Source organism: Enhydra lutris, unplaced genomic scaffold (genome assembly GCF_002288905.1).
Source record: "Enhydra lutris kenyoni isolate GAN:26980312 unplaced genomic scaffold, ASM228890v2 scaffoldscaffold5, whole genome shotgun sequence".
Classification (NCBI taxonomy): domain Eukaryota; kingdom Metazoa; phylum Chordata; class Mammalia; order Carnivora; family Mustelidae; genus Enhydra; species Enhydra lutris.
In genome coordinates this window covers 13,405,522-13,420,746 of record NW_019154089.1, presented here as the reverse complement: position 1 = coordinate 13,420,746, position 15,225 = coordinate 13,405,522, and the positions used below count along the sequence as shown (strand labels likewise).

The 15,225-nt window shown below is 37.4% G+C and overlaps 1 protein-coding gene across 2 annotated transcripts in view; it reads left to right on the top strand.

Annotated features, from left to right (window-relative positions):
* LOC111140757 (nuclear receptor binding SET domain protein 1) overlaps positions 1 to 15,225 on the top strand; it is a 150,570-nt gene that overhangs the window by 56,323 nt on the left and 79,022 nt on the right. For both annotated transcript variants that reach the window (XM_022492951.1, XM_022492952.1), the window contains one exon: positions 10,927 to 11,062. In XM_022492951.1, the coding sequence (XP_022348659.1) occupies positions 10,927 to 11,062 (136 nt within the window). The remainder of the gene's footprint in view (positions 1 to 10,926; positions 11,063 to 15,225) is intronic.

The window sequence follows — 15,225 nt, the reverse complement described above, 5'->3', positions numbered from 1 at the left end:
AGAGAGAGAGAGAGGAGGAAGCAGGCTCCCTGCCGAGCAGAGAGCCGGATATGGGGCTCAATCCCAGGACCCTGGGATCCTGACCGGAGCCAAAGGAAGAGGCTTTAACCAAACATTGAGCCACCCAGGCGCCCCATGTTGTGAGTTTTGAAATCAGGAAGTACCTAGCTCTTCTTTTTGGTATTGCTTTGGCTATTCCGGGTCCCTTGGATTTCATACAAATTTTAGGAGGCTTTCCATTTCTGCAAAAAATGTCATTCTGTTTATTACAGGGATTGCACTGAATCTGTAGATTGCTTTGAGTAGCAATAACATTTTAATAATATCAAGTCTTCCAACCCATAAACAAGGAAAGTATTTCCATGTATTTGTTTTCTTTAATATCTTTCAGCAACATTTTGTAGTTTTTATTGTACAAGTCTTTTACTTCCTTGGTCAATTATTAAGTATTTTATTCTTTTTTTTTTTTTAAAGATTTTATTTATTTGAGAGAGAGACAGTGAAAGAGAGGATGAGCGAGGAGAAGGTCAGAGGGAGAAGCAGACTCCCCATGGAGCTGGGAGCCCGATGTGGGACTCGATCCCGGGACCCCGGGATCACGACCTGAGCTGAAGGCAGTCGTCCAACCAACTGAGCCACCCAGGCGTCCCTATTTTATTCTTTTTGATGCTGTTGTAAATAGAATATTTCATTTCCTTTTTGGATTGTTCATTTTTTAAAAAGATTGATTGATTGATTTGAGAAAAAGAGAGCCTGAGCAGGAGGAGCAGAGGGAGGCTGACCCTCGATCCCAGGACCCTGGCTGGGATCATGACCTGAGCTGAGGGCAGATGCTTAGCTGACTGAGCCACCCAGGTACCCCGGATTGTTCATAATTAATGTGTAGAACTTCAACTGATTTTTGTATGTTGACTTTGTATCTTCCTACTTTGCTGAATTCATTTATTAGTTCAAAAATTTTTTGTGGGATTTTTTTCTTTTTTTTTAGAGATTTTATTTACATGTTTGACAGAGAGACACAATGAGAGAGGGAACACAAGGCGGGGGAGTGGGAGAGGAAGAAGCTGCTGCTGAGCAGTAAGCCCGATTCGGGGCTCTGGGATCATGACCTAAGCCAAAGGCGGATGCTTAGTGACTGAGCCACCCAGGCGCCCCGGGATCTTTATGGTTTCTACATGTAAGATCTACGAAGGGATAATTTTACCTATTCATTTCTCCTATGGTTGTATCTTATTTATTTTTCTCACCTAATTGCTCTGACTAGAGCTTCCAGTACTTTGTTGAATAGAAGTAGAGAAAGCAGGCACCCTTTCTTAGTTCTTTATCTAAGAGGGAAAGCTTTCAGTCTTAGACTTTTAATCATGATGTTCTCTGTGGGTTTTTCATAAATGGCTTTTATTATGTGGAGAGAGTTTCCTATTCCTAGTTTGTTTTTGAGTGTTGCATTTTTTTTTCCCCCACAAATGACTCTTGAATTTTGTTAATACTTTTTCTGCATCAGTGATGATGATCATATGATTTTTATCCATTCTGTTAATGTGGTATATTAAATTTATTGATTTCATATGTTGAACAATCTTTGTCTTCTAGGAATAAATTGCACTTGGCCATGGTGTATGGTTTTTGTTGTTTTCATTAATTTGATTCCATTATAGTTAACCATTTGTTTTTTAAATGGCATATAATTGACATGTAAGATTATGTTAGATTTAGGTATACAAAATAATGATTTGAGGGGAGCCTGGGTGGTACAGTTGGTTAAGCCCCCCCAGAGTCTGCTTGGGATTCTCTCTCCCTCTCCTCCTACCTCTCATGCTTTCTCTCTCTCTCTCAAAATAAATAATCTTTAAAAAAACAATTACTTGATTTTGTATTATGTTTTTTTTTTTTTTTAAAGATTTTATTTATTTATTTGACAGAGAGATCACAAGTAGGCAGAGAGGCAGGCAGAGAGAGAGGGGGAAGCAGACTTCCCGCCAAGCAGGGAGCCTGATGCGGGGCTCGATCCCAGGACCCCGAGATCATGACCTGAGCTGAAGGCAGAGGCCTCAACCCACCGAGCCACCCAGGCGCCCCTGTATTATGTTTTTTTACTGTTCAGTTGTTTTGCTAATATTTTGTTGAAGATTTTCCCATCAGTATATGTAATGGATATTGGTCTGTCTTTCTCTTGTGATGTCTTCATCTGGCTTTGGTATCAGAGTAATGCTGGCCTCAGTGAATTAGGGAGTGTTCCTCACTATTTAGTTTTTTGGAAAAGTTTGAGGATGGATGTTTTTTCTTATTTAAATGTTTGGTACAACTTCCCAGTGAAGCTGTTAGGTCCAGGGCTTTTCTTTGTTGGGACATTTTGGTTATTCATTACTCAGTCAGTCTCTTCACTGTTACAGGTTTATTCAAATATTCTGTTTCTGTGTCATTTGGTTTTGGTAGTTTTGTGTTTCTAGGCTTTGGTCTGTTTCATCTAGGTTATCCAGTTTGTAGGTATACAGTTGTTCATACTGCTCTCATAATCCTTTTTGTTCTGTAGAATCGGTAGTGATGTCTACACTTTTATTTCTGATTTTAGTAATTTGAGTCCTTTTTTTTTTTTTTTTAAAGATTTTATTTATTTATTTATTTATTAGAGAGAATGAGAGAGAGCCTGAGAGGAGAGAGAGGTCAGCAGGAGAAGCCGTGCAGAGCAGGGAGTCTGATTTGGGACTCGATCCCAGAACTCCAGGATCATGACCTGAGTCGAAGGCAGTTGCTTAATCAGCTGAGCCACCCAGGCACCCTGAGTCTTCTTTAGTACATGTAGCTCAAGGTTTATCAGTTGTGTTGATCTTTTTGAAGAACCGACTTTCGGTTTTGTCCCCCCCACCTTTTTTTTTTTTTTTAAACTATTGATTCTGTATTAATTTTCCCTCTAGGGGTGCCTGGGAGCTCAGTCAGTTGGGCATCTGCATTTGGCTCAGGTCCTGATCCCAGGGTGCTGGGATCGAGCCCTGCATTGGGCTCCCTCCTTGGCAAAGGGGTCTGCTTCTCCCTCTGTCCCTGCTCCTGTGCTCTCTCTTGTTGTCTCTCAAATAAATAAGTAAATCTTTTAAAAAAAGGTTTATGATTTTTCCCTTTAAATCTTTATTATTCTTTCTGCTTGCTTTAGAGGTAGTCTTCTGTTCCTTTTCTAGCTTATTAAGGTGAAAGTTTAGGGTACATGAAAGATTTTTAAGAAATCTACATGTTCACAGCTGTAAGTATCTCTCTAAGAATTGCTTTTGCTGCATCTTTTAAGTTGTGGTGTATTTTGTGTTCATTTTCTTTTCTTTTCTTTTTTTAATTAAAGATTTTTATTTATTTATTTATTTGACAGACAGAGACCACAAGTAGGCAGAGAGGCAGGCAGAGAGAGAGGAGGAAGCAGGCTCCCTGCTGAGCGGAGAGCCCAATGTGGGCTAGATCCCAGGACTCTGAGATCATGACCTGAGCTGAAGGCAGAGGCTTTAACCCACTGAGCCACCCAGGCGCCCCTTGTGTTCATTTTCATTCAAAGTATTTTTTGACTTAACCGTGTATGTTCTTTGACTTACTGGTTATTCAGTAGTGTGTTGTTTAATTTTTCAGTTTTCCTTGACTTTTTGACTTTTTAAATTTCATCCCATTGTGGTTAGAAAATATATTCTGTATCTGTTCTTCTAATTTTATTTTTGTGGCCTAACACATGGTCTTTCCTTGAGAATGTTCATGTGCACTTAGAAAGACTGTGTATTTTGTGGTTGTTTGAGTGTTTTTTCAGATGCCTGTTAGGTCTAGTTGGTTTACAGTGCCATTCAAGGCTTTGTGTCTTTATGGATTGTCTAGTTCTCTCCATTGCTGCAAGTGGGTTTGAACTCTTCTGTTACTGTTTCTCTTTCTTACCTTTATATCTGTAGTTATTGCTTCATGAATTTGAGAGTCTGGTTTGATGCATGGTGTTTCTGAGTGTTACATCTTCCCCTAAGATTGACGTTTTTATCATTATGAAATTAGTCTTTTGTCTCTAGTAACCATTTTTCCTTTAAGTATATTTTGTGTGTTGTTAATGTAGAGAAGAAGCCACCCCACTGTTACTGTTGGCATGTTATTTCTTTTCTAACCTTTTGCTTTCGACTCCTTTTTAAAAAAAGATTTATTTATTATTTATGTATTTGAGAGAGAGGCAGAGGGAGAGTGCTAGCATATACATTAGCAAGGGGAGAGGTGGAGGGAGAGGCAGGGGGAGAGGTGGAGGGATAGGAAGAGAGAATCTCAAACAAACTCCCCACTGGGCAGGGAGCCTGCCTGACTCCGGGCTTGATCTCAGGACCCTAAGATCGTGACTGGAGTTGAAATCAGGAGTTAGATGCTCAGCTGACTGAGCCACCCAGGCACCGCCCAACTCCTCTTTCCGCTCCTTTCTTGAATTTGGTACAAAGTGTCGTCTTGTAGACATCATATAGTTGAATCATATTTTTTATCCATTCTGCCAATTTATGTCTTTAAATTGTAGTGTTTTTTAAATACTATTTTTTTTTTAGATTTTATTTATTTATTTGACAGAGATCACAAGTAGGCAGAGAGGCAGGCAGAGAGAGAGAGAGAGGAAGGGAAGCAGGCTCCCTGCTGAGCAGAGAGCCCGACGCGGGGCTCAATCCCAGGACCCTGGGATCATGACCTGAGCCGAAGGCAGAGGCTTTAACCCACTGAGCCACCCAGGCGCCCCTTTAAATTGTAGTTTTAAATGCATATACATTTCATCCAACTAGTGATAAGATAGGATTGATGTCTTCCATTTTACTATTTTTTATGTTTTTGTTCTTCTGATCCTGTTACTACCTTTTATGTTAAATAGATAATTCCTAGTGTAATATTTTAATTTCCTTGTCATCTGTTTATTACAATATGTTTTGTATTAATATTAAGTTAATTTTTAAAAAAGATTTTTATTTATTTATTTGACAGAGAGATCACAAGTAGGCAGAGAGGCAGGCGGAGAGAGGAGGGGAAGCAGGCTCCCTGCTGAGCAGAGAGCCTGCTGTGGAGCTTGATCCTAGGACCTTGAGATCATGACCTGAGCAGAAGGCAGAGGCTTAACCCACTGAGCCACCCAGGTGCCCCTCAAGTTAATTTTAATAGTAGTAGTAAAACTTTGCTCCTTAATTAATTTGTCCTTCTCCTCTCCATTGTCATTTTATTGTGATACAAATACATTTTTATATATAATGCATGCCCATCCACATAGACTTATAATTCTTGTTATACACAGTTGTCTTTTAAGTCAGATGTGAGAAAAGTTTTGTAAACAAAAATACATTTTACTCTCTTTTGTATTTACCTCTTTTGTTACCTTTACCATGTTCTTTATTTGTGTAGATTTGAGCTATGTCCATTGTCCTTTAGCTAAAGGTGAAATACTTGATATTATTTCTTATAGGGAATATTTGCAAGGACTCCCCTTGTAATTAACTTGAAATACATGCTTAAGTGTTTTTTTTAGTAATACAGTATAGCATTTTAGTCAGTTTGTGGAATCAGACAGTAATTATTGAGCACATACTCTGCCATATTACTGGGCTAAGTGTTAGGCATGAAGCCTGGATTCCCTCTCTCCCCCTCCCATCTCTCCCATCTCTCCCATCTCCTACCCACTCCTTATCCCCATCTTGCGTGCATTGTGTGCCCCCCCCCCCCCCCCCCCAGGAAAAAAAACCTGAAAACGAGAACTAAATCTTAAAGTCTAAGTTCTGTGATAACATCCCTAGGTCTTTACCTCCAATTCTGTATCACTGTACATTCTTTAAGAAGTTGTTTTAGAAGATATTGTCTCTTACACCTGTAGACATCCATGTATTGTACACATAAAATTTGTTAAGAAGATAGATCTGTTATATATCCTTACTAGAATATAATATAAAAAAAAGTTAATGTTATTCTATGAGTTAGCTGATTTTGACTCAACTCTTAAATTTTGGATATGTATGTGAAGGTTATTGGTGTCCAAGGATTATCAGTTCAATTAATGTTAAAATAGAACACAATTTAAGTTTTATCCCATACATCCCAGGAACCTGGATCACTGAGCTTACTTTATCTTAGAAATGCAATATAGTCTGGTTTGTACCTTTGATGGAAATTTCATTAGTGGAAGTGCTTGGAGATCTAAAGTGTCTGTTAACCATAGCTTTTGGCTCAAGAGCCACTTCTTGATTGTGATTGAAGGAGATGTATCAGTCCCTTAAAAATAGTAGGGACAAGCTTATAGGAAAGTTTATTGTTAAAATGACATGTTAATGTCAATGAAAGGATGGCAGTGGAGATTTTGAGCTTAGTTAGTTCTTAGATTTGCTTTTAAAGACTTTGAAAACAAAATCTGGCTATATTTATTCAGTTAAAATTGAAGGGAAGATGTTATATTAAAACATGGTCTTTAGAATTAATCAGGTTTAAGTCTTAGCCTTTCTTACTGTGATTTAACCTTTTTGATCCTCAGTTTATCCATCTGCAAAATGGAGATAATACCATGTCATAATGTGAGGATTAAGCAAGATTATGTATTTAGGTTTTCTGGGGTGCCATAATAAAGTGCCACAAAATGGGTGGCTTAAACAAAAGAAATTTAATAGTATTACTGTTTTGGAGACTAGAAATGCAATGTCAAGGTGTTTTTTTCTTCGGGCTTGTGAGAATATGTTCCATACCTCTCCTAATGTCTGGTTGCCTCAGGAGTTCCATGGTTGGTAGAAGGCGTTTTCCTTGTGTCTTCATCCTTTTCCCTCTATGTATGTCTGTCTCTCTGCTTCCAAATTTTTCCTTTTTATAAGGACACATTTCTCTTGGATTAGGAACCCACCCTAATTGATCTCATTTTGATGAGAACCCTATTTCCAAATGAGGTCTCATTTACAGGTATTGTGAAGTATACTTTTGGGTGAGCACGGTTCAGCTCAATAGTGTATATAAAAAGGCTTAGCACCATTATGTCTTCCAATGGACATACATAGATATTAGGAAAAATCATTCTGAAATTATGCCTATCCTTCCAGTCTAAGCTTAGATGACATTTCTTCGCTTTTGTTTTTCCTGATTTTCTTCAAGTATCTTGGGATCAGGAATTCATCTTTGTGTCTCTTACTGAGCGTTCTGTTGTGGTTGTTTAGTAAGTTTGTATGCACTTGAATTATGGGTTTAACAGTTTGATGTATTTGGGTATCTTTCATTCCAAGGTGAAATATATAAGCTCTTCTGAAGAGAAGAGTCATATTTAAAAAGAATATTTTTTTCTTATCCTTATTTTCTCTACTTCATAATTAGAGGCCTGTCTTTGATCTGGAATTCCTGCCTGTGTCTAATTTTTTATGTGTTAAAGTCAGTTGAATTTGTTTTTGTCCATTAATGTACTAACAATATGTATTTGTGTAGACATTATTTTCCAGTGGGTTTGCATATATTGTATTATTTGGTCATGATGGTTAATCAGTCAAAACAGCCTGGAGAGGGGTACCTGCCTGGCTCAGTCATTAGAGCATGGAACTTGATCTTGGGGTTGTAAGTTTGAGCCCCATGTTAGGTATAGAGATTACATAAAAATAAAATCTTTCCCAAAAAAAGGGATGGAGATAATAAAATGTTTCAAGTTTGTGAAAATCTTTATGCACAATACCATCAGTTTAATGAAACTTTTTTACTCATGTTTCTCATTGACTTTGTTTTATCTATCTCATATATTATATAAATATGTATATTATATATTAACATGTTATATTCTGTCTCATTTCCTAGTAACTGTATTATAACAAAATTATATATATATTCACACATACATATATATATCATTTTTTTTTTTTTAAAGATTTTACTTATTTGTCAGAGAGAGAGCATGCGAGGGCATAAGGGGGAGTGGCAGGCAGAAGGAGAAGCAGGCTACTCACTCAGCAGGGAGCCTGATGTGGGACTTGATCCCAGGACCCTGGGATCATGACCTGAGCTGAAGGCAGATGCTTAATCGACTGAGCCACCCGGGTGTCTAAATATGTGTATACACACACACATACACAAACACATGTGTATATATTAAAGATTTTTATTTTTTTATTTGAGAGATAGCGTGGGAACAGGGGAGGGGCAGGGGAGAAGGACAGAATCTCAAGCAGACTTCTTTTGGAGCACAGGGCCCGGATTGGGGCTCGACTGGGGGCTTGATCCCATAGCCCTGAGGTGATGACCTGAGCCAAAATCAAGAGTGGCATGCTTAACTGACTGAGCCGTCCAGGCGTGTCCGACTGTTTTTTTAAATCATTTCAGTTTCAGCATAGTTTCTAAATGGTTGGTATATTGTCTGTGTGGGTATATATTACATTTTCAGTATTCCATAATTTCATCTGCACTTTGCATATTTCATTGAGTTGTCAGCATAATTCTTTTAACAGGTCTCTTGTTGGATGTTAAGTTTTTGTTGTCATAAATAACTGCTTGAAGTATTTTTCTGTAATTCTACTTATTTGGATTATTTTCTTTGGGTTGCAATATTAGGAATAGAATTATTTTCATTTTGATGGTTCATGGCAGAATAAATGTTTCTTTTTTAAAAAAAAAATTTTTTTTTAAGATTTTATTTATTTATTTGACAGACAGAGATCAAAGTAGGCAGAGAGGCAGGCAGAGAGAGAGGGGAAGGGAAGGAGGCTCCCTGCCAAGCGGAGAGCCCGATGTGGGGCTCGATCCCAGGACCCTGGGACCATGACCTGGGCCAAAGGCAGAGGCTTTAACCCACTGAACCACCCAGGCTCCCCAGAACAAATGTTTCTTTCCTGATTCAATGGCTTAGGAAACTGAGGCTGCATTAAGTGACTTATTTAAGATGACATAACTTGTGATGGAGTCAGAAGACAGAACTCATTGATGCTTTGTCTAGTTGAGTGATTCAGCTTCTGACTTTCTTTAGACTACTCATGTTCCTTCCTTGCTATCTACTGAAAGTATGTTTTTTGAAAAAATTTAAGGGAAATATAGTTGACACTGGAACCATGTGTTTTATGGCTATACATTCTGATAATATAGTTTAATCATTTTGTTGGAGTAATATGAGGAAAGACTGAACCAGTATCATGTCATAGATTGATTATGGCTTAATTTGTCATAAAGCATGTAACAGTCATGGGGTTTTATTGTTACTGGATGATTAGGCAGTGGTGAGAGTTTGTCCAGATTTGACTCCTGGCTCTGCCAACTTGTTAAATACTATATGATCTTAAACATACAGTAAAATAAGTAATAATATAGTATCTACCTTAATAGGACTAAAAACGGAACAGTGTCTAGCACATAGCAAACATCAAGTAACTGTTAATATGTTTCACGTAATTTAAGACTTGAATAAATAAGCCAATACCAATGATTGCCAAATAAATTAAATGGTTATAAATCGTATCAGAAATTTATGGAAACCTACTCAAATTGTAGTTTTCAGTACAGGCAAATAAAAAATTTGTTTTAGGTGCCTGGGTGGCCCAGTTGGTTAAGTGTCTGCCTTTGATTGGCCCAGTTGGTTAAGTGTCTGCCATGATCCCGGGGTCCTGGGATCCAGTCCTGAGTCCGTCTTCTTGCTCAGCAGGGAGTCTGGTTCTCCCCCTGCCTGCAGCTCGTGCTCGTGCTCTCTCTCCCTCTGACAAATAATAAAATTTTTAAAAATTTGTTTTCCCATTCTTTGTATCTTGGTTTTTTTACTATTATTATTATTTTAGATTTTATTTATTTATTTGACAGAGAGAGAGATCACAAGAAGGCAGAGAGGCAGGCAGAGAGAGAGAAAGAGAGAGAGAGAGAGAGGAGGAAGCAGGTTTCCCGCTGAGCAGAGAGCCCAATGCAGGCCTGGATCCCAGGACTTTGGGATCATGACCTTAGCTGATCCTGACCTGAGCTGAAGGCAGACGCCTAATGACGCAGCCACCCAGGTCCTCTGTATCTTGGTTTTAAAGTTTCAAAGCCAACTAACTAGCTTTGAAGTCTTGTGTGTTTCTTGATGATTTACAAACTGGTAACAGGCAAAAGTAGTCTTTTCTTTTTTCCTTTTTCAAGATTTTTTTTAAAGATAAGCAGTTCTTATGGTGTGTTAAAGGCATGACCATGGGTTTAGAGTGGAGATGGAGGATGTTGGATTGCAGATCAGTTAGGGTTATTGGTTCTGGAGAAAAGATTCAGCCAAAGTCTCTGTGTTACAGAAGTCAAAGGAGCTTGATTCATATTGAACTTACTCTGCATGAATGGTGTTCCTTGCAGTTGTCCAGTATACTCACTCTTCTATAGGTCCTGGAAGAAGTCCAGGTCATGTGCATTGACATTGCTAGGGTCTAGCCTGTGGCTTTCAGGATTATTTCATTAGAGCTATTACTGTTAATTAATTAATAGGAATGTCTATGTTTATTTGAGAACGCTGTAGAATATCAGCTGCAGAAGGGACCGCAGTCTCCCTGCACCCTCTACCCAATTTTATTGAGATACAATCAACAGATTATATTGGGAACATAGACTTTTGACTTTGTTCATAAATTCATAAATTCTTTTTATAATTTCCCCCTGCACCATGTTGTGTTGTAATCTAAGGACTACGGCAAAGGTATGTTTTCCTAGGGATGATTCTATTTCCTTTTTCAGTTATTAGCTTTTTTATTAATGAAAATAACTAATTTTCTCCATGAATGCAGGTAGATTACTTATATAAAAGAAATATAAATTGAGAGCTACTACTTTATATAGGGCTATGTTAGGAACGTTAAGACAAAATGATTTAATTGTACTTGCTTTGTAATTGTTAGTCTGTTTCATCTAGATTTTTATAGAATTCTGCTTTCCCAGAAGGCTAATAGGAAAATGGTACACTGTTGGAAAAGGTTTTGATTCTTATTGATGGACCTATGTTTTGTCTGTCTAAAGTGTCAACCCAAGAAAAAGTCTACGCCACTGAAGTATGAAGTTGGAGATCTCATCTGGGCAAAATTCAAAAGACGTCCATGGTGGCCCTGCAGGATTTGTTCTGATCCGTTGATTAACACACATTCAAAAATGAAAGGTAATACTAGTATTGATTATACATGATAAAATACAGTATGAAGTAAAAAACTTGTAGTTGCCTTTAATATAACCTAATTTTTGTTGTCTTTCGTAGTAATGCATTTTTACCTTTGAGCATTTGGTGAATGAATTGTTATTAATATATCTTTTTGTTTTGTTTTGTTTTGTTTGTTATTAATATATCTTTTTGAATTTTTTTTAAAGTTTTATTTTTATGATTTAAAAATTCTCATTCTCGGGACGCCTGGGTGGCTCAGTTGGTTGGACGACTGCCTTCGTCTCAGGTCATGATCCCGGGGTCCTGGGATCGAGTCCCACATCAGGCTCCCGGCTCCATGGGGAGTCTGCTTCTCCCTCTGACCTTCTCCTCGCTCATGCTCTCTCTCACTGTCTCTCTCTCAAATAAATAAATAAAATCTTAAAAAAAAAAAAAGATTTAAAAATTCTCATTCTATTTAGATGCTAGGAAATGTTAGGTTTATTAACATTGTTATTGTTACTAACATTAAAGTTTACATTGTTTACAATCCCTTTTCAGTATATTTAGGTTTTTCTACCTCAGCCTTTAGGTTTATATCATTGCTGTTAAGTTTTAAAGCTCAAACAATTGTAAAGAATCGTTTGAAGTTTGAATTGTAAAATCTTGATTTAGAACATTCCCTTTAATAACTATAGTTTGTGTCTTACTTGGTTCTCTTTGACTCTCAGGTATCCTTAAAATGCTGTAAGCTAGAGACTAAAACTTCATCTTGAGCTACCTTTTTTCTCGTAAGATGTTTTGTGATTTAATATGTATATTCTAGTTTTTGAATAGGTCATATAGTCATAATATTTAAAAAATCAGCTCACTTCCTCTTTTTTTCTGATCTGTCCCATTCTTTACCCTTCTTTTCAAACAGTAACCAGTTGTAGTTTGTTTCTAGAGTATTTTTATGTAAATCCAAGTATATAGTCTCATCTCTCTATTTTAACACAGAAGTAGCATATTTTTTCATATGTTCTACATTTGCTTTTTTCAGTTCTTACAGGTTTTCCATGTAGTGCATTGAAGACTTCCTTTTTGTTTCTCTCTCTCTCTCTCTCTTTTTTACAGCTGCATAGTTTTCCAATTTTTGATTATTTTATACTTTATATAACCATTTTCCTGTTGATGGGTGTTTAGGTTGTTTTGATGTTGTGAAGTCACTATATACATATTTATGTACATACGTACATAAGATAAAGTGTTTCTGTGCACACAACAGTGGTGTAAAGAGTAACTTTCACATATACATGTATCAAAGGTGGGATTGCTAAATTTGATTTTTTATTTCAAATATTGAACATTGAGGTATCTAAAGACCTTTATAGCTCACTTAAAAAAATAATAATATCTTAATCTTTGTGGCATGTTGGGACATTAAAGTACTACTAGTAGAAAATTCTTTTAGTTGTCCCCCTCTACCCTTCCTATTAAGTTTCTTATTTATGTACTGTTCATGCACACTAATTGGGTCCATGTCATTTATTCAGCAATTTCTCACTATATTATATGGGTAGTATGCTACGTGGTAGGATCCAGTAATGAGCAAAACATCACTTCTGCTTGCCCTGGTTTATTTAGTCCAGAGACAAGATTCCAGCAAATAATCAGAAAGATAATTACTTCTTTGAAAAGTGTGTCCAAGGATAATATTGGTGTTTAATCAGTGTTATAGCAGGGGTACGTAATTTGGACTTCTGGTGCAAGGTATTCAGGGGCAGATATGTTAGTAAAGTATCTTTGGTCTGAGAGTTGAGAGGATGAGTAGGAATTAACTACGGAAAGAAGTTGAAGATGTTCCAGGCACAGAAAGTAGTATATGCTCTGGCTCTGAGAGGTCTCCTACCCATAGAGTGACAGAAGAGGGCACAATAGAGGCTAGGGAAGTAGATTGGAGTCAGATTGTGTAGCAGTTTTTTAGACTTCATTTAAAATTTTGTATTTTATTCTTAGAACAGTGTGATTCCCTTAAAGTAGAGGATGATGTGATTTGATCTGTGTAAAGTTTTCTCTGACTATGGTATTGAAAATGGATTGGAAGGGGCCATGATTAAGTAAGAGGAAATTGTTAAAAGGGTAATTGCAATGATTATGGTGGGTGAGTGTGGTGGATAGAGACTAAAGAACAACTTAGAAGATAAAATCTGTATGATTTGATAGTGGATGGGTAATGAGGAATGAGGGAGAATGAAGTCCTGAGGTTTCTATATGTCAGGATGCCTCCCAAGTTTTTAACTTCACCAATACATAAATAATATTGCCATTTAAGTGAGAGCACTAGAACATGAGTAACTGCAAGGTGAACTATGCTTGTTGAAATTAACTGAGCCATGGGCAAGGCATGGATGAGATGGCTTGTGATGAAATATACGGTGAGAAAAAGGGTGGTTTTGAGGAAGCAAGCATTTGAGGTCTGTTGAGGATACTGAGTTTGGAAAAGAGTTGGGAAAAAATCAGAGATGGAAGAAGAAAACCAGGATTATTTGGCATGTGGTATTGGTGACTGGCATGTTTCGAGGAGGGAGATATGATGATTTGGTTGAACTTTGCCTGGTGGTCAAATAAAATGTCCATTTGGTGTAAGAAGGTAGAGATCAGTGGTATTTTTGGTGGTATGATTGTATTTGAAGTTGAATTAGACAGGAAATAGAGACAAAGCAGAGAAGTGGGGATGCTATAGGTAGAGAGATATATGGGGTCTAGAAGGATTTCTGAAAGTGGGGATAATCATGTTAGTAATGCTGTTGAGAAAAGTTCTGGAAATAGAGGGCTAAGACAGGAGTAGTAAGGGATATAGATTTCTGGGAAAAGAAGATGTTAGATGGGATTGGTATCACAGTGTGAAATTGGCCTTGATGGGAGGAGGGGCAGCACACCCTTAACATTAGGGGTTGGTAAGGGTGCAGTGACTGCAGATTTGGTGTAGTATACCTGAGGATTCCTGTCTGGCCCGTTTCTCATGAGTTGGGAATGTGATCACACCAAAGAGCAAGTGCTGTTACTGACTGGAAAATACCATGTTTTGTTTTCAGGCTATAAAAAGGTTAAGACTTCTAAATTCAAGTGAGCTTCCCAGAAAGGGTCAATTTATGTAGCTTCCTACTAAAGAAATGACAAAACGTGGTAAAATGGATCTATTTAACCTTACAGCTAGTTATTTCATAATACTTTTTCCATTTTCTTTCACCATTTTTCACTTTTGTTTTCATTTCCCCATAGCTTATGGCAAGGTATGGTCAGCCAAGTTCTGGAAAGCCTAATTAATACCTCTTAGTAGTTAACTCTCCATTTTTCTTCGAATGTGCTCCTTTTTCTCATCTCCTTCATAGCACATAACCTGGTGGAATTACTGGTCTTGCCATTGACACTTTCCAGTAGTAGAAATTTTGGATAGACTGCTGTTAAAGTAATCCTGCTCTCCACTACATTAGAACTATGACCAGTATTAATGTTTGACTCTTTTCTGGGGCATTTATAATTTTCTCCTCCAACTTTTCATTTTGAAAATTTCAAACCTATAGACAGATTGAAGTGTAGCACAATGAACACCCGTATATATTTTACATAGTCTCAGTAATTACTAGTTTGTACTATTTATTAGATGATATCAGTGAAAAATTAAAAATTATACTGCAGTGTTCATATTATTGTGATCATCCATGTTTGTTTTCTTAGCGAAGCCTAATATTTCAAATGGTGTTAGAAAATCCAGGTCTTTATAAAATCACTTTTTAAGTCATTATTTACTTTTATTATACAAGGTGCATATAATTTAAAAAGGCAAGTGGTTAATTCGATAGGCTTTGCTTGGAAAATGATCTTCTATGGCTATATCCCTCTTTCTAACCACCTTTAACTCTGTCAGCTGGGTCTTTCGCTATTTACCTCTGTATCGTATTATTATTATTTTTTAAAGATTTTATTTATTTATTTGACAGAGATCACAAGTATGCAGAGAGGCAGGCAGAGGGGGGGGGGTGGAAAGCAGGCCCCCAGCTGAGCGGAGAGCCTGATAGGGGGCTCAATCCCAGGACCCTGGGAACATGACCCAAGCTGAAGGCAGAGGCTTTAACCTACTGAGCCATCCAGGCGCCCCTACCTCTGTATCTTAAAATTCCATCCTTCTGAAGTACTTTTTA